The 20748-nt window shown below is 36.7% G+C and overlaps 1 protein-coding gene across 1 annotated transcript in view; it reads right to left on the minus strand.

Annotated features, from left to right (window-relative positions):
- Positions 1-18057, minus strand: part of LOC139116123 (O-acyltransferase like protein-like) — a 32670-nt gene extending 14613 nt beyond the window's left edge. Inside the window, exons 1-4 of the mRNA XM_070678666.1 lie at positions 17691-18057; positions 3609-3766; positions 2289-2364; positions 1872-1971 (exon numbers count right to left, since the gene is read on the minus strand). Of these exons, the coding sequence (XP_070534767.1) occupies positions 1872-1971; positions 2289-2364; positions 3609-3766; positions 17691-17931 (575 nt within the window). The 5' untranslated portion in view covers positions 17932-18057. The remainder of the gene's footprint in view (positions 1-1871; positions 1972-2288; positions 2365-3608; positions 3767-17690) is intronic.
- Positions 18058-20748: the final 2691 nt, after the last annotated feature.

Genomic DNA, 20748 nt, shown 5'->3' on the forward strand with positions numbered 1-20748 from the left:
TTTTCTTCTAAAGTACACACAGAAGGCGTTGATAATTAATCAATGGTTACAAAAACACGAATGTCTCTCTTGTCTTAGGAAAGACAGCGGTCAATTGCCTTTTGTTCACATGAAAGTGGTCATTAACTGGCACCCTGTGTTCTGGCACTAGTGATCCGTCTCTGCCAAGACCACGACCCCTTGCATTATTTTTCCGACAAATTAGGGATTTGTCTTTCCCAAGACCCGAGAGACTTTCGTGTTTTTTCTAACCAGTGATTAAATGAGTCGGCAACTTAAATGTCTGGCTTATCAACACATTCTGTGTGTACTCTACAAGGAAAAGTGTGTGGTGAACATGCAATTGGTGAACATGCAATTGTTCACAGCCTAGCTTAAAGACCTGTAAGGGACTGGTCAGTTTTTTCAGCCTGGAGGGGGGCGGTGGATTCATGGGGGATCACCCTGTTTTTGACTTTAGTGATGGGAGGGGGTCACCATGTTTTTGAAATGCCCAATAGGGGGGGTCAGTGCGTTTTTGAATTTTGACACAGGCTCATCATTGCCTAAAATGCTAGTGTCAGCCACAAATTTCATCATTCAGTTGTATTTTTCGGCGCGCCCTTCGGGCGCGTAACTTTAATAATCAGTCATATTTTTCAGCACGCCCAACTTTAACATATCAAGCATACATACATCAGCGATATCTGTATGTTCAATATTTTTCAGCGTGCTCTTCAAGCTCATTACTTTAATATATCAGACATTTTCCAGCATGCCCTTCAGGTGCATGACTTTAATATACAAGGCATATATATCAGAGATATCAGGATGTTTCATATTTTTCGGCGCGCCCTTCGGGCGCCATACTTTAATACATCAGAGATATCTTGATGTTTGCTAAGTGAAAGTGTACCATTATGAAATCTGCATTTCATATGAAAAGATGACAAATTCCTGATATTTTTCTGTTCTCTCTATGAGAATTCAGTATGAGAAAGCAGCATGCACAAATATTTCACAATATATATTTGACACAGTGACTTATTTTAGAGATAGAAAAATGACAAGATATCTTTCCTTCTCATTGATGCAATTGTTTTCCTTTGTTTCACAGGTTTTCTGTAGAAAGATGCTCTTTTATGAACAAAATAACAGTTAAAAAGGCAGTTTTTGTCATTATTAGCTGTGCTTTTATGGTATCAATGTTACAAGAAAAGGTCCCCTCAGACACTGTACACATCAGATTTGGCTAAAAAAAGCTCTCTATGGCTCCTCAGGAGATTTAATTGGATGGTTGGCAAGTCTTAACACCCATCAAAGTTTTTTGATTCACTGCTTTTTCCTCTTTGATATCAATGATTGACATCCATTTCTGTACAACAGTTCAGGCCATCTGGTTAAGCATAGAAAGTGTGAAATACATTCACAGCTCATTCAAAATACGGCTCATTCAAAATGTACTGTATTCAAACTTTAAGATTGACACTTTGAAATTCCTATCTTACAACTGACATGTCAACAATTTCATTAAAACATAGAATGACTATTTAAAATATAAATATATGTAAAATGTAAAATATAATATATATATATGTATATTTATATATATATATATATATATATATATATATATATATATATATATATATATATATATATATATATATATATATATATATATATATATAATTTATGTCCACCTTTTGTTTTACCTATGTAGCGCCCGGGAAGGTCACCCTGTTTTCGAAATTTGGAATAGGGGGTCACCCTGTTTTCAAAATTTGGAATAGGGGGGTCAGCCACTTTTTGACGTCGGCAAAAAATAATCCACCGCCACACCCCCCCCCCCCGAAGAACTGACCAGTCCCTAAGTTATCTAGTGTACTTACATGGCAAGGAAGTCGCTCCACCGCCATGGATAAGAGACTGGTGAACACATGGTTCTAGTATCTGTCCATGATGGCAACGCAGGGTCCCGCTCGAAATACCCTACAAGAAGATTAAGTACGAATTTTCAACGTTTCAATGACAATAGACACCGCCGATATAAAACGTGTGCTTCCTGAGCAACAGTGGTCAGATTTATACGGATGTGTTTTGTTGCCAAACACTAACCTTCTCAAAAATCTAAAAGGTACCGTTGTGTGAGCTGAAATACTTTCTCCTTGTCAAATATTACCATTGTCGTACAAATGGAATACATCATTTCAGAGCAACGGCGTTTTGCAATGCGGCTGTAAATGGTGATGATTTTTTTAAAAATAAAAGTACTTTTTCATGTATTCCACTGAATAATAGTCACATACCTGCCCTGACAAGAATCTGAACATCTTCATCGGAACAGGAATTTGGCAAGCACACACCTATTGTGAGCTCGTAAATCTAGAGTAAAGTAAAATAATAAGGATTATCATATACCTACATTCACGTGCCTGTGTAAAGCTATGGGAGAAAGCGCCCTCAGATCCGTGCATTTTTTTTACGTATCACGCCCCGGCCCGGTGCCCAAATATGGGCAATCGCGTGCATTTCTGAACTATCTCGATTCTGGTTACTACGCGCGTTGCTATCCGCAAACGTTCCATTCGTACACAAAGCCAGCGCGAGATTAGGAAAACGTCTGCTCGCTCAGATCGTAGTTGCGCGTGGCAACAGTGGAGCCGCGCCGGTAACATCGGCTTTTATTTCTAAATTCTAGTGAAATCCTGTGTATACTAAGTGCGTGCATGTTCAGTATAAATTACCAGAAACTGACATCACGCTTTTGTCCTTCTTACACCTCAATTTCAGCCTTGATCTCTGTGGTCATGTAATAGTACGTATATTGCTTTGCGCGTTCTAGAATTCTGCAGGTAAACAAATGACGTCATTATGTATGTCAATCCGCGACGGGAAGCGGCCATCGTATTTATGAAAATTGACACAAATGGCGATGAATTTTTGATATCGCACGCATTTTTATCTCCTAAACTATGTTGAATATTATGTAAACTACATATTTATCATTCCATAGGTATATGATAAAACCTTTACGGCCCTGATACGGCTTTTGCGGCCCTTGGTCGTACGGCGTACGGCCCTCGCACGCTCGGGCCCTTCCGCCGTACGACCTCGGGCCGCAAAAGCCGTATCAGGGCCGTAAAGATTATCAATTATTGAAGCAATATTTCGATATTTTCGTATATTTTAGGCATTACCTGTGAGTTCAAGAATTTATATATTTATATATATATATATATATATATATATATATATATATATTTATATATATATATTATTGATAGTCTATAGCATAAATGAATATATCTTTATAAATGTATATACATATACATATATGTATATGTCTATATCTACCTACATCAATCATACATGCACGCACGCACACATACGGACAGACAGACTGAAAGACAGACACATACATACATACTACATACATACATACGTCGTCCGTCCGTCCGTCCGTCCGTACGTACGTACGTACGTACGTACGTACGTACATAGATACATACATACATACATACATAGATACATACATACATACGTACGTACGTACGTATGTACGTACGTACGTACGTATTCACTCATAGAATTCCCTTTGATAACTTATAATTATGTTGTACACTGACCGGATTAACGTTTGTGTCAGTCAAACAATATTTCCCAACGAATGAGGTTCCATGCATCTCCGATCGCACTGAACGCCGGCACATGGTGAAATCACCAACATCTTTGATATTCCACGTTAAATCCATATCTAATCGAATTCCTCCTGTCGAATAATACACTGAAATGATCCAAATAACAGAATTTAAATTTTAAAAGTATGCGATTGCATGCAGTCTTTAACTTCATAATGTCAAGTGTATACCAGTCTCATGGTCATATTCATGAAAAGTAATTTTGGGAAATCAACATTTACGAAAAGTAAGGTGGGGCTATACAATAATTGACAACCAATAAAAGGGTTTTAAAGTTCTACGAAATAACATCTGCATACTATAAGTAGATTGCGGTTCGAGATTTAAACTTTCACCTAAATTTTCGTCAAGGAAACTTGAAACTACTGTCTCTCAAAATCCCAAAAATCAAGAGTCACCGAAAAAATTAGGTACTTTGGAAGCAAATTACCCAATATTTACCGACAATCGAAATTAACCAGATATGAATTGAAAATTCTAACGTGTTTCAATAACTTCCAGTTGTCTGTAAATTGAATCTTTTGCCACAAGTTTGCAACTTCATTGAAACTGTTATGATCGACACCATGGACTCCATTCACCACTGATCAATTCCAAAGGTCATAAGGTATACAAATATGTAATTAGTTGAAATAAAAATACTAAATGTCTTACTCGGACTGCGGTCATTGTATTACCTCTTGATATAGCAAGCGTAATTCCCTTTGGTCAAGTCCTTCACTAAACTTTATATGCCAAACCGTGAAGGCTAATTGGATATGCAAATTTTTAAATTAGCTGACATGAAAAAGCAAATATCTTCCACCAATGCAATATAATTGTCTAATAACTATGCAGAGAAAGTTTCGTAAACTTTTGTAATGTCCTTCCAGTTCTATGTCCCTAATTTATAAAGTTAGTTCATTAGTAACTTGCTGGTCTAAAAATGCCAATCGACGTTCGGTATTATTTGATCATAGTATCTTCAATGAACATAGCATGTTTTGTCAACTTGCTCAAGTGTATTCAGATATATGCCCGTCATTATGAAAGTTCATTATACATGCAAATTGGTTATTAATTTATCTAAGAATGCTAGCACGGCTGTCATGATTGCTATAACATAATATATGTGTCTAATGTACATGGCAATTTTCGTAACTTTTGAATTGCAAATACTAGTAAATATTGGGTATTTCGTTTCTCTGGTACTTAATTCGCAGTGTGACTACCCCCCAAAAAAACAAGATTTTGACTGACAGAGAATGGTCTAAATAGTCCGTGGGCTGGAGGGCTCACCGTGCACCCCCCCCCCCCATAAACCTACTACATGGGTATTTTTTTGTTCTTTGGGATCTGCTGAACTAGAAAAAAGGTGTTAACATTGGATATTTTGGGATGCACTACCTGTCTGCACTGGTTTTTGATTTGTATGTACCGCAAAAAATGGCGAAAAATGGGTAGGGGTAGGGGGTACTATATCCTCCCCTAAATTGAGTAAACTAGCATGAAATAGCACAAACCTTACATTTTTGGAAAGCTCAGATACTGCTCTTTCTGAGGAATACCAACTTTAGCAAAATTAATTTGTGTACATAGAATAGGACGACTTTAAATTGAATTTTTTTGACAATTTTGAAAATTTTACCCAAAATACTATGTAACAATTGTGATTTACTTTTTATTAAGCAAAATTTTCACAACTTTTTGTGTTTAAGTTATTTATTCCTACATATTAAACAAGAAAAAAAGTGTTAACATCAGATATTTAACTATACACTACTTCTCTGGCGTCAATTTTGAATTGCGTGTATCTGTATGAGGTGTACAAAAGCTGGGGGTAGGGGTACAACATTCTTTCCTTGATGAAGTAAACTGGCTTCAAATGCCATATACCTTATAGTTTCAGAAAGCTTAGATACCGGCTTTCTAAAATGCATAAGTTTTTAGTAAAAAATATGACGTCATAGAATTGGATAACTTTAAATCGATTTTTTCTGGTAATTCAGCAATTTTAACTGGAAGAAAATACGATAACTATTGTTTCTCCCAATGAAGCCAATCAAACAGATGTATGGATGTTATTTACTAAATGTAATGCGCTGAAGAAGAAAATAAATGTCAAATTGGGTATTTACAATGAATTATTGTCTCTACTCACTAAAATTGCAAGTTTTGCTACATTGGTGTATCGCGAATGGGCATTTTATTGTTATGCAATGAACTAATGCACAGGCTTAAAAAGAAGACTTTAAAACGCACACACATAGTCATATTGCCATTTTCTCCTCAAGTAAATAGATTTTTGATGACTGTCTATTTTTTAATTTACTTTTTAAATATTTTTTTTATAAAATAATTTTGATAAGACGTATTTGGAAAATTGTCTATGCCTCCTTGTCTTACTTATACAGCAAGCACTACTAACAATCTATTAGGCCATGGGATAAAGGGGGCATCTACGTGCACCTCCCCCCCCCCCCCACCGCACAGGATAACAAACCTGTATTTTTCAGAAGCCTTGGGATCCCTTGAATAAGAAATAGGATTTTAACAGACAAAATATAGGGACTCAATAGCTGTTACGGTCATGTTTGAAGACTACCGCAAAATCACGATTTTGTGACCACATGGATTTTTGTCAAACCTGTCTTCATGTACGTCATCTGCTGAGCTTACTGTTTAACATGACCTGGCTTATGGGGTATCATTAAAAGGTGATTTATTGTTCTTGAAAATGGTATATAGCAATATGCAATATCTTCTATAGTTTTTATGGAATAGGGTCATATTTACCCCATACCGCAAAGTTTATGTCGCAAATAACTGTCAAAACTAATCTAAATTCTACCAATTATTTACCTAGATATAATACAAAGGGCAATGCTGTGTATTAACTTTGTGTGATTTGCTACAGGTACATGTTAGAAACCTGAAATAAACTTTTGACAGAAAAAAATATTGGGATCCTGTAGCTGTAACAGTCATAGTTTGAAGGGTTCCGCAAAATACACGTATTACTGAATCACATTCGTTTTTGTTAAACCTGTCTTATTGTAAGTCTTTCTGCTGAGCTTATTTTGAATATAAAGAGGCATATGCGGTATCATTTGAAAGTTAATTTACTTTTCTTAAAATGATATATTGCAATATGCAATATATTCTATAGTTTTCATGAAATGAGACCAAAACTTACCCCATACCCCAAAGTTTTATGTTGCAAGTTACAGTCAAAACTAATGTCAAATTCTACCAATTATTTTCCTAGACACTTTACTAAAGGCAATGCTTTGTATAAAATATATTTTATTTGGTACAGGGACATGTCAAAAATATGAGGTAGACGTTTAACAGACAAAATATTGGTATTGAATGACTGTTACTTGCATGTTTTGAAGGGTACCGTGAGTCAGTGTATTACCGACTCGCATATGTTTTTGTTAAATGTGTCGTCTTGTAAGTCATCTGCTCAGCTTACTTTTTTGTATAACCCAGCTTATGGGCTGTCATTAGAAAGACAATTTATTTGCCTTTAAAGACATATTGTAATATGCAATATCTTCCATAGTTTTTCATGAAATAGGACCAAAACTTACCCCATACCCCAAAGTTTTATGTCGTAAGTTACTGCCAAAACTAATCTTAAATTCGACCAATTTTTTACCTAGACATTATACAAGGGCAATGCTTTGTATCAAATTGTTTTATTTGTACAGGTACATGTTAGAAACTCGAAATAAACTTTTAACCCAAAAATATCCGGATGCTGTATCTGTAATATTCATATTTTGAATGGTACTGCAAAATCACAGTATTGCCAACTCGCATACATTTTCGTTAAACCTGTCTTCTTGTAAGTCGCCTACTGAGCTTATTTTTTATTATAACGTAGCAAGTTGGGCATCATTAGAAAGTTAATTACTCTTCTTTAAAATAATATATTGCAATATGCAATAACTTTTACGGTTTTATGAAATAGGACCACAACTTACCCCATACCCAAAAGTTTTATGTTCCAAATTACAGTCAAACTAATCTCAAATTCTGACAACTATTTACTGGGACATAATACAAACGGCAATGATTTGTATTAAATTTAGTATATTTGCTACAGGTTTATGTTAGAAACTTGAAACGAACTTTTAACAGAAAGAAAATATTGTGATGCTATAGCTGTAACAGTAATATTTGGAAGGGTACCACAAAATCATGGTATTGCCAACTCACATACGTTTTTGTTTAACCTGTCTTATTGTAAGTCATCTGCTGAGCTTATTTTTTTAACATAAGTTGGCTATTGGGGTATCATTGAAAAGGTTTTTTCCTTTGATATAACATATTGTAATATACAATATCTTCTTAAGTGTTCAGGAAATAAGACCAAAACTTACCCATACCCCTAAGTTTATATTGCAAATTACTGTCACTACTGATTTCAAATTGTACCAAACTTTTACCTAGACATATTACAAAAGACAATGATTTGTATGAAATCTGTTTTATCAGCTACAGAGACATGTCACAAATATGAGATAGACTTTTAACAGACAAATACTGGGATTGAATGGTTGCCGCTGTCGTGTTTTGAAGGGTACCGTAAAGTCACAGTCTTGCCCACTCGTATGTGTTTTTGTTAAATGTGTCATCTTGTAAGTCATCTGCTGAGCTTACTTTTACTCTAACCTATCTTATGGGCTATCATTGGAAAGACAATTTTTGCCAAAAACCGACTGACGTAATGAAATATTTAATATCTTCAATAGTTTTCATGAAATAGGACCAAAACTTACCCCATATCCCAAATTCGCAAACTGCAAAGTTTTAGAACAGATGTAGTCTGCAAATCAAACTAAGGGCTGGAGTGATGAGGTTTTTGCTATTTCATTACAACTTAAGATGATAATGCACTTTATGATATGCTAAAATAAGAGTGATAAAATCTTTGTAATGATACCCTACAATCTGGGTTATGGACAAATAAAGGTTGGCAGATAAATTTCATGGAAGTGTTTAATAAAATTTCACGGGTTTCAGCAACATATCCTGCTAATCTTCAAAATATGATGCTAACAGCTATTAAATCGCAATAATTATTCTGTTAATGGTATCTTTCATAGTTGAAAATGTCCCTGTAACAAATGAAATAGGTTTCATACAAAGTTTGTCTTTTTTATAGAATTTTTCAAAATTAAATGCTAGTTTTGACAGTAATTTACGACATAAAACTTTGGGGTATGGGGTAAGATTTGGTCCTATTTCATGAAAACTATAGAAGATATTGTATATTACAATATGTCATTTTAAAGCAAAATAAATTGTCTTTCTAATGGCAGCCCATAAGCTGGGTTATACAAGAAAGTAAGCTGAGCAAATGACTTACAAGACGACAAATTTAACAAAAACATATGCGAGTCAGTAATACTCTGACTTCACGGTACCCTTCAAAACATGCAAGTAACAGTCATTCAATCCCAATATTTTGTCTGTTAAATGTCTAACTCATATTTTTGACATGTCCCTGTACCAAATAAAATATATTTTACACAAAGCATTGCCTTTTGTAAAGTGTCTAGGAAAAAAATTGGTAGAATTTGACATTTTTTTACTGTAACTTGCAACATAAAACTTGGGGTATGGGGTAAGTTTGGTCTCATTTCATGAAAACTATAGAATATATTGCATATTGCAATATATCATTTTAAAGAAAAGTAAATTAACTTTCAAATGATACCGCATATGCCTCTTTATATTCAAAATAAGCTCAGCAGAAGACTTACAATAAGACAGGTTTAACAAAAACGAATGTGATTCAGTAATACTGTGATTTGTGGAACCCTTCAAAATATGACTGTTACAGCTACAGGATCCCAATATTTTTCTGTCAAAAGTTTATTTCAGGTTTCTAACATGTACCTGTAGCAAATAACACAAAGTTAATACACAGCATTGCCCTTTGTATTATGTCTAGGTAAATAATTGGTAGAATTTAGATTAATTTTGACAGTAATTTGCGACATAAACTTTGGGTATGATGTAAATTATGGCCCTATTTCATGAAAACTATAGAAGATATTGCATATTGCTATATACCACTATATACCATAAATCTGTTTGATTGGCTTCATTGGGAGGAAACAATAGTTATCGTATTTTCTTCCAGTTAAAATTGCTGAATTACCAGAAAAAATCGATTTAAAGTTATCCAATTCTATGACGTCATATTTTTTACTAAAAACTTATGCATTTTAGAAAGCCCAGTATCTAAGCTTTCTAAAACTATAAGGAATATGGCATTTGAAGCCAGTTTACTTTATCAAGGAAAGAATGTTGTACCCCTACCCCAGCTTTTGTACACCCCATACAGATACACGCAATTCAAAATTGACGCCAGAGAAGTAGTGTATAGTTAAATATCTGATGTTAACACTTTTTTTCTTGTTTAATATATCGGAATAAATAACTTAAACACAAAAAGTTGTGAAAATTTTGCTTAATAAAACGTAAATCACAATTGTTACATAGTATTTTGGGTAAAAATTTCAAAATTGTCAAAAAAATGCAATTTAAAGTCGTCCTATTCTATGTACACAAATTAATTTTGCTAAAGTTGGTATTCCCCAAAAAGAGCAGTATCTGAGCTTTCCAAAAATGTAAGGTTTGTGCTATTTCATGCTAGTTTACTCAATTTAGGGGAGGATATAGTACCCCCTACCCCTACCCATTTTTCGCCATTTTTTGTGGTACATACAAATCAAAAACCAGTGCAGACAGGTAGTGCATCCCAAAATATCCAATGTTAACATCTTTTTTCTAGTTCAGCAGATCCCAAAGAACAAAAAAATACCCATGTAGTAGGTTTATGGGGGGGGGGTGCACGGTGGGCCCCTCCAGCCCACGGACTAAAAGTGTGCTTAAAGAAAATTCGAGCAAACATTAAAGTCTTAACTTTAAAGGCGCCAGCTACCTAGTACGGCGCGCCAAAATGTTTCAAAAAATATTTACCGTCATAGAGTAAAAAAAACTGTCAAATTTTCTTTCTAAATAAAGTCTTAAACGTGTATGAATAATAAAGAAAAAAGTTCTTTCGTCCATATCATTGCATTTTATTGATGCACTTCTTCATAAAAATAACATTCCTTTGAAAATATGTGTCACTTAATATTTGAATGTGTCTGTACAGATAAAGATGACGTGCAACCGTCTTTCTCGATTGAAATAAAAATTCGATGGAATTACGGAAGAAAATAAACGAGAAAAGTATTATTGCAAAAAAGGGGAGAATGTTATGTAATACTTAATTGTAAAATACTCTTTAAAACTTAATGAGAAGATATATTGTTCGCAAAAATTTGGAAATACCACACTCCATACTTATTGACGTACATACACGTGTATTTGATATAAAGGTGCAATGAATGCTGATTATAAGGGAAAAAAGCAAAAAAAAATCAAGCACACACACAAAAAATATTGAAATGCTTAAAAACAAAAACAAAAATAATACTTTCACTACACAAACAAAAACACAAAAACAAAACGAACCACCATCAGGTCTGACATAAAAAAGAAGGAGAGTCACAACTGAAAAGTCGACCGAGATCGCGCTGGCGTTGAGGCTTGAGGCTGAAAAGAAACCAAAACGAGGTCAGTTTGAAAAAAAAAACCAAAACGAGGTTACAAAAAAAAAAAAAGAGGTGCAAAAAAAAAAAAACAAAAAAAAAAAAACAGTGGAAAAAAGAGGCCCGTTCGGGAAAATAAAACAGAGTGGGACACCCCACAGAAAAAGCCTAACATGTTCTCAACGTCATGATGTTAGAGTTTGAGTGCCAGAGGGTTTTGGATCATCACAGTCGGATGATATTTTGCGTATTTCAGCGATAACATCTCATGGACGTCCAAGTTACCGACACGTCCCATTCTTATTAAACAGTTACAAGTGGACAAAACATTCGTGGTGGTTCGTCGGCTGCCAGCGGTCCCCTCGCTCACGGCGTGCCTCAATGTACACTTGAGGTGGTAAGCCAGCGGCCGGCGGTCCCGTCGCTAGTTCAGTACACGCCGGCAACAGGGATCCCCTCGTTGTACAGTGTAGGGCCGCCTTTCCCAAACCATAGACAGTCTAGGCCCAAACCATGGAGTCCTACCCCAACAAAACGATGGCTAGCCGCTATATAGCCCACGGTTACGTGTGGTTCGATACATAGCGGCCGCCGTGTGCATAGTTGCATACCACGCAGCGGCCGCTATGCATCAAACCACACATAACCGTGGGTTTAGCCTCTGAACGGAGTGTGACAAAGGCAAAAATACTCAGGCTAAAACACTCTGTTTTAATGGAGGCAACGTTTTCACTAGTGCATGTAGAACGCGAACGCTCCCGACTTGACAAACACTGATCAAGCAGCCACCATTTCTCTGTATACTGTACCTCTGGGTGGCAGGGCTGTGAGTTACAGGCGTTATACGGCCAGTAGCGCACAGCCTAGTCCTGCACACATGTCGGTGTGTTCCCGGCGTTTTACGGCCTCCACTATTGTGGTGGAGGCCGTATATAACACCGGGAACACACAGACCTGTACGCAAGTCTACTCACAGCCCTGCCACCTAGAGCTATGTATATAGGCTACTGCACAAATATCGTAGCTCCATATATTGGACTGTGTGAATATAAAGCTTTCAGCAATGGGGATCGACATGTCTTGTATGTGCCGGTCGAGCCCTGCGAGTATAGTGAGAGTGTCTGGCGTTGCAAAGGCCGGACACTCTCGCCATACTCGTAAGGCTTGGGTGGGTTGCATTGCGCGCGTTGCTCGTCATGTCGCGACCATGGAAAACGATGGACATTCTCTCTACACGCGGCAGATTTCTTCAAAACTATTCATTTTATCATGATTTGGGTGATCTTTGAGGATAGACGAGGAATTATACCAAACAACGAGGTGGCGTGGTATTTGAACGCGATGTATCAAACCACACGTAACTGTGTAGAAATCATGTAACGGCGATGACAGAGCGGCTCGGTGGAAGGCCTGCAGTGCCCCCCTTGTCATACCGCGCCTAAGGCATCCATATGTTCACAGTGTTGCTATGAAGGGTCATGGGTTGTACGTCTCGCTCGTGATCTTAACTGTGGTTAACTTGACTCTCTGGAACTATCCACTGTTAACCTGGACGTTCTTTAGGTGATATTGCCCACTTCACTTCATCAAGTACGGTTTCAAGTAGCTCTGCTTGGCAGGGCCCAGCCAAACAGAGCTAGGTTTCAAGATGTCAAAGTTATCACTGAAATGCTCAATTAATATTTCGTCAAACATTGTAGTATGTGGTGATCGGATTCCCAGCTGTTGGGGATTCATCGATCGAAGGAAACGTGAACCATGAGTTTTTTGAATAAATTAATTGTAATTTCGCGCGTTTTGTTTTTTTTTTCTGTGGCGAGTGCTCGTTTTTTCTTTTTTTTTTTCCTTTTTTTTTTGCTGTGGCGAGTGCTCATTTGTTTTATCTTTCCACAGGCCCACGCGTTTTTTGTATTTGCTGTGTTCATGGCATTTATTTTTTTTTTTAATTTTTTTTTTTTTTTTTTTTTTGGTGATGTCCACTTTTGTCTAGAGCCATCACTGCCGAATTTTTTCTCTGATTTTCTCTCTTTACTGTCAAAGCGGCTGGTGGTTCATATTATATTTTTGATTATCTATAATATGTTTTTTCTGAGACGTACTGATTTTTAATTTTCTTAAGTACATAGGCCTAAATAATTTTATGTATGCATGGCCTTTTTTTTGTCTGATTCTTTTATAATGATTTTCTGTATGTGGTTCACATTTTAATTTTTTGTAATTGTTTTCCCGAGTGGTAGTAGTGGTTTTTAGTGATTTTCTTGTGATTTTTTGTGTACGTACCACTGTATAACATATTTTACTTTTTTGTTTTGTAAAATCAGCACTCATTGCACCTTTTCGCGAACTATTATACGTGTATTATGTCGATAAGTATGGATGTATGACTTTTTCAAATCGTTAAAATTGTTTATTTCCTAGTTACGCTTAAAAGAATATTCCTAAGTTATAATGAAGTATTAAATGACATTTCTGTCTTTCGATTATTAATTATACTTGTCTTATTTATTTCCTTCCTAATGACACCGAATTTTTATTTCAATAGAGAAAGACAGTTTATTTTTGCACTGAATCGATAAATATTTTTGAAACATTTGGCGCGCCGTATACCTACTTAGTAAAATCTTTAAAATGGGACTTGAACTCAAAAGAAAACTTGGTATACTTTAGTCCTTATCCAAACTGTCATCGCTTACGCTGTGCTTACCAAGTCATCTGTCATCATCGACATTTTGAAGCATGTCGCCTGATTTGATGTAAAGATAATTCACCTAGAGACGGTGCTATGTTACATGTAGGTTCGTTCGCAGCATATTTGCTCGTACATGTATGTTGATGAAAGGAATTAATTTATGTTTTGTAGTTAAATTGTGAGTCATCAACTGAAATTTCGAGATTTTGAAAGTTGATATCATCAATACAGCAGCTCCGCAGGCAGATGAAGCCAAAGTCTATCGTCTTCATTTGGTTTCAATGAAACGCAGCATATCTCCCAACAAACTGTCAAAACGAAGTCTTCCCATGAACAGTACAAAGACTGATGTGTCCTCTAAAATTTTCTTGATCATAGTGTTTGTTTTATCTCGAAAACTCCTGTCAGCTTCCTCTATCCCGACAACAAATGGTTCGCTTTTTATCTTGGCATGTAGACTATGGTAACAGCCATATGGTAGACTATGGTAACAGCCATATGGCTAGTCTCATAATATTGGTTAGATTTGCTCAAAGTCTATGGGCATACACATATCAAAACAGGGTAAATTAAAGGAATAAACTTCAGTAGACTGTCGCGTTAGTGGTAGGCTGTTGAGCAGATCGTGGGTGAACGCGATTGCTCACAGAATCCGCCGAGAAAAACCAAACGCCTTGGCTGTCTTAAACACAGATGGCATGAAGGCCAATTGTTTATTGTAAAGTAAACAGTATGGGTGCAAAGTTTACAGCGCCTGCTTTATGACGCTGCTGAAAAAGTACATATCGTGGCAAGTTAAACGCGCTACCGTGGCAGGTCAATAAAGCTGTCGTCGGTCGGTTTCTCGGTCAGTAAAACCTAACATGTGAATGTTCGCGTGACGCAAGGGCACGTGACGCAGTGTTTACAGGTGTGGTATTCACAATGTGTGACACAGTCACTCCACGGACAGGGCGACATCATGATATGGCAGGGTGGGAATGTGTATCGTCATGTAGGATATTATACCGTCAGCAATATATCCTACCAGCGTTACATTCCGATTAAATATCCCGTCCAAAATTGGGGATGAATTTGACATTTCCCGAAAATGTACACATGTAAAGGTCAGTCAGCAATTTCGTAAGCTTAGATGACTGCTCAATTGTAAACTCATTGCCTAGTGTAATCAAAGCATATACTTCCAGGTGTAGCTTCACAAAAAACTGATACTGTATCTGGTACAGGAATACCTTACTAAGAACTAATTAAGTCACAATAGTCGTTATGTAATTTAGTGATCGATCGTTAAAGCTATTAATTAAAAAGTATATTGTCTTAAAATATAGATACAAAAAGTACTTGTAGAACTCTTAGCATAAGAGCGCACGTGTTTATCTTTGCAATGCAAATTTCGTAAATGGGCCAGGCTAGACTAGCGTACAGTTATATTTCTTGCTCCATATTACCATTGAAATGTAAATTTTGTATATGCCTTTCATGGCACGTGTACTGTATTTCGTGTCATGGTATTAAAGTATATTAATTATTATTATATCACAAATGTCAAGCAGGAAACAGCATGGAATTTCAATGACCCTCAACGGCTGAAGCTGGCCGGTGTTGACTGGATCGGCATGGCGGCTTTCGAAATTGAAGTACGACAAAATATGATAGGGTAGTTTGCTTAAACTTATTGAAAATAAAAATATTTTCTATATATTTTGATGGCTAGCAAAATACAAATATATGCTTTTCAAATATATGCTTGTTTTCCTAAAATAACATTCTGCGAAATAATTAAAGGAAAATATGCTTGTTTTCCTAAAAAAACAAGATTACATTATTATAATTATTTATCACATAACTGTCCCTTTTACTGACGGTTGCCATCAATCAATTGCAGAAGCATGTGCTAAAAGGATTAAATGTGTCACAGGATAGTTTGCACGCTCGTTATGAAAGAGTGCCTAAGCTGATTAAATGATCATTTAGCAACCCCGGAACGGGCCTCTTATTATATATCATGTGTCAAAAGACACATGATAATTAGTTCCTAAAGATAACAGTGACCTTGAAATCCTGCTTACGGCCATCATGAATTGTGTTTGATAGCTACATTAGATTTGCCCACTTTATTTATAACATTATTGCGTAGATTGTTCCTACAAACAATTAGAGATTATCAGAATGTTTTAATGTCTCGGAATGACATGGTTTGTTGACTTAATTTTCCTGTCTGTATGCAATTTCCCTGGCATGATTGTCAATTTGTGCGGAGCATAGAGAACTTGATTATTATATCATCATGGTAAGAAACTGGCCTAAAATGAGTTCCAATGTAATTGCGTATGCCTATCTCAGTGAAATACATACTAGTATGCTACTTCACTGGATTAGAAAGTCCTATGACCCATTCACATCGTAAAATTTAAGCTTACTTTTTTACTCCAGACGAGACGGATTTCAAACAATAGGTGGAAGAATCCAAAGAGACTTAAAGCTGTTATAATGTCAAGGGGCACTGCCTATATAAAGTCACACAATCACAGGATTTATTGTACACCGACACGCCAGTGTTAAAAATAGTCATGCAGCTCTTGAGTTACGCACTACACCCGATTTCGGTCAGCGTGTAGCGCAAGTATAAGCCCAAGTATAGTGTTTCGTAAATGCAGTATGCCAATTTATAGTAAACCAAGTGCAAGGGACTGGGGCCAGTGTACGACAAGGGGAAAATGCAAACCGTACTTTGGCCTCTAGGAGATTTGAGTAAGGGTTGTTCTGTTGAGCAGGCTTTTTCGGTAGATTACGATACAAGTCGCCTCTGAGGTTATTTGGGGTCACTCCTTTGTTTTATGCAACCTTGGCTCTTGTACATGAATAGGCGTAATGGTGCGGGTACTTTACTTCACCACAAGACTCGCTGCTTTCGCTTGATTACGTAATACTTTATAACGGACTTGCTTTAGGTTCCATCTATATATTCAGTCATTCTACACCCTGGGCCACTTTACCATGTTTACTGTCTGGTGCAAGCAGAAATTCTGTCTACAGAAGGGTGATAAAACGGTTACTCTACCATGTACCATCGGCACCCCGTGGAAACTACTAGCATGAAATTCCGATAGAACTAGAACAAACCATTTCGACTGGCACCCAGTTCATTGGAGTTTTGCAAGGGGAATAAAATATTGAAAAATGTAAAACACAATTTTTGTAGTTACAATCATGGTTCCTCGTGTTATATTCCAAATGCCAAAGGAAAGGCAGGAGAAAAAATAACTATTTTATTCTATTTTATTCCCCCTTTCAAAAGTTTTCAGTATAGGCATATCAGTTTACTCAGAAGAGCAGCTGCATGCGGAGTTTGATGTAGATTCCTTATCAATCTTCAGACAATAAAACGGACTTGTTTAGGTAAACAGTAGGTCATACGCAAACCTGCTCAGCTGATTTGGTGTGACAATTATTCAGACGTCTGCTGTAGTGGAACGTTATCTCAATCCTGACAGCGGGGTGCAGATAGTGAACCTTACATTTACTACACTGGCCGCCACTATTTTTGTTGTTTCATGCAAGCAGATTCTCAGATTGTATTAACTGGGTTAATCAACAGTAAGGTGGGCAAAGGTGTATGCTGTCAGAAGAATGATCGAGTCGTGCACCACAAGTAGTAGGTACATGCTAGCGATGACCATATGTGCGACTAATCGTCAATATTGAAGCAACTCATATACTTACTACTCCTGGCGTATGTTTTCGATGTATTAAAGTCTAGCATATACTGTACTGTGTCCCGGTAACAGGGCATGGTGACCGCTTTCAGCGGATTGGTCGTGTTGGTGTCATTCTGGTGTGTTCGAGCCAGCACAACGAATGTAGCGTCCATGACGTTTTGTGCCTCAACAAAACGGCCAAGTAGTACTATCACTGCTACGGTGGATAGAGCAGCCTTAATTATCTTAACCATTTCGTTTAACATACTGTATTCCTTATCGATCAAAGAGCTACACCGAGGAACGAAAAGTGCCCGACTTCTAGTGGGATACACCGACTGATCGGATTGAATGACACCGATCACAAGGATCTCAAGGTTTCGAGTCTTACAGGGGGGTGACGAAAAGAGTGAACGGAAGGACCATTCCATTATCGAAATGGGTAACCTTAGTTTTTATATGTGGTGCAAAGGCAGTCTCCATTAAAGCCCCAATAACTGCGATTTTATGCAAAACTGAAGAATATGTATATAAGTATTACTGCTCACCGATTTGGACCATGCCTACGCGTTTTAACAGGTTAAATAATAAACTGGTACCGCTCACATAAAATAGCGCCTCCATGGAAAAGTACAAAAATACAGTATACACATACACATCGTGATCATAAAGGAAACAAGCATGATGTCCTTTACTTAAATGCACAACACAGAATGGACAACATTTTGTTGCTGTAATCTTTATTTTCTATGTCACATGATTGGTTTTTGAAATGGCGGGAAATCTAAAATGATGTGAAAACGTTTAAATTTATATGCAATTTTCGACACTTATGACAATGGTAAACACTTTTTCAGTCTTTAATTGGGTCTTATTCAAAGAACGGTCTTGGAAAACTGAGGATATTTTGAGATTGGTTTGTTACACATTCACAGTTATGGGGGCATTAGAGACACTGCTGTCGACAATATAAAATGCCCATTGAGAATGCAAAAACATCATGACCCCTTCGTTCAGTTATTATGGCCGAGGTTGGACCAGCATGATGCGGGGAGAGTGTCATCTTAGATTAAAAACTACAAGGAAGTATATCGTTTTCATATATACAACACAACAGGGAAAGGAGGCCATTTAAGTAAAAACATCCCATCGAAACGACTAGTTTCAGTGTACAAAGATATTCCAGAAACTTTTGGCTAAAATCGGAGAGGGGGGAGGCGATGAAATGTTTTCCGTTCACCCCCCCCCCCCCATTAACAGTGCCCGTTTCGTAAGTGCAACGCTACGTTTTACATTTATTTACAGACTTAAAGTTGCTTGAGAAGTTTTCATGTGTCGCTGTGCTGTCTACAATTTATCCATAAGTACAAAAATGTATCTGTAGCAACAAAAACAGCAGAATATATGAAGGGTATCATCGACTTTGTTCTTCAGTTTCGATAATTGGACTGTAAAGAATAGGAAATGTACAAATTGTATGTTTTGGACGGCATTTCTCTTCAAATAAATTTCAAATATATAAAAACACATTTTTTGTATCAGGCTGTATAATATAAAACGCTACGGACAGAGTGTTACCTCACCACTGAGAAGCTTCATACTGGAATATTGCTGCAATATCGTGTACTTGAGTTTGACACTTCCGATTCTCTCTGCCTCTCACTCCCCCTTACACCCAGGCCAAGTTATTAAATTTTGTGACCCCTACAACTGTCGGTTGTACGGCGGTATTAAATATTCACTTATTTCCTTGAGTAAACGAAATGAGAGGTTTCCCTTGAAAGTCACAAAATGCGATGTGATTCAGGGCAAGATTCAGTAAATATTGTTGAAATATGAGAACCTAACGTTCCCAGACAGACCAACAGCAGTATATGTTTGACGGACGTATAATATCGTAGACCTACTTTGGGGCGCCCGTCAGACAACGGGGAAATTTGAACAAAACTCACATACGAAATATTGCTAGATAATTGATCCTAATTCTTTGACTTTACTCTAAAGTTACGAGGTCACAATAGGTGTGTGCTTGCCAAATTCCTGTTCCGATGAAGATGTTACGAATCTTGGCGGGGCAGGTATATAATTGTTATTCAGTGGAATATATGTAAAAATATCTTTATACTTTTATTTTTTAACCAATCATTACTATTAACTGGTCAGAAAAGCATGGAAGCCTCCCGGATCTAGGAAAGACATATCCCTAATTTGTAAGAAAAGCATACCAAGGGGTTATGGTATTAGCAGGGACGGATCACTTAATGACCTCTTTCCAGTAAACAGAAAGGCAATTGACCGCTGCCTTTCCTAAGACAAGAGAGACCTTCATGTTTTTCTAACCATTAAATGAGTCGGCAACTTTAGTGTCTTGCTTATCAACACTTTCTTGTGTACTTTAGAAGAAAACGTGCGTGATGAACATGTCATTGTTCACAGCCTCGCTGAAGACCTGTATAATACAGAACCACCAATCACCTGTTCGAATACACACAACAATAAATCTGTCAAGTATTTTCCTCGGCAGTGCAACGTAACTGCTTGTCCAGTGCTGTACAAATAACGCTGAAGTAAAGAAAACCACAGGTCAAAAATGCTAGACATCTTAGAATATTTATTGCATTGACGTGTTTCATATATAAAGAATAAGCAGATTCACACGAAGTGGAAGTTTTGAAAGAATCGTTTTGAATACAAAGGCTTTTATTATATTTGCTAATAAAATTTGATAAACGGCAGTAAAAACATCATGAGGTGCATATTTATAGTACAGGGTGAGCCTCCGACATGCATCTCTCGTTTACTCTTATTCTGAATGTTTAGTAGCAAAGTGTAATTGCAATGTGTAATGTTATTTTTAAAATTTGTAAATACGTACAAGAAAACGATGTCTTTCAAAAGATGTAGAACGCTGAGAGTATATTGTATATTGTATATTTATTTCATCAGATGACACAAAAACAAATAACACAAAATCAAAAATCTACAATTTGATGGAGGTCACGGAGAACAGTTCTATCTGAACCAGTCTAGTCAGTGGCCTGGGTAAATAGTACATCATATTGTAACTGAAGAAGTGCACATCT

The sequence above is a fragment of the Ptychodera flava genome, chromosome 17 (assembly GCF_041260155.1).
Source record: "Ptychodera flava strain L36383 chromosome 17, AS_Pfla_20210202, whole genome shotgun sequence".
NCBI lineage: Eukaryota > Metazoa > Hemichordata > Enteropneusta > Ptychoderidae > Ptychodera > Ptychodera flava.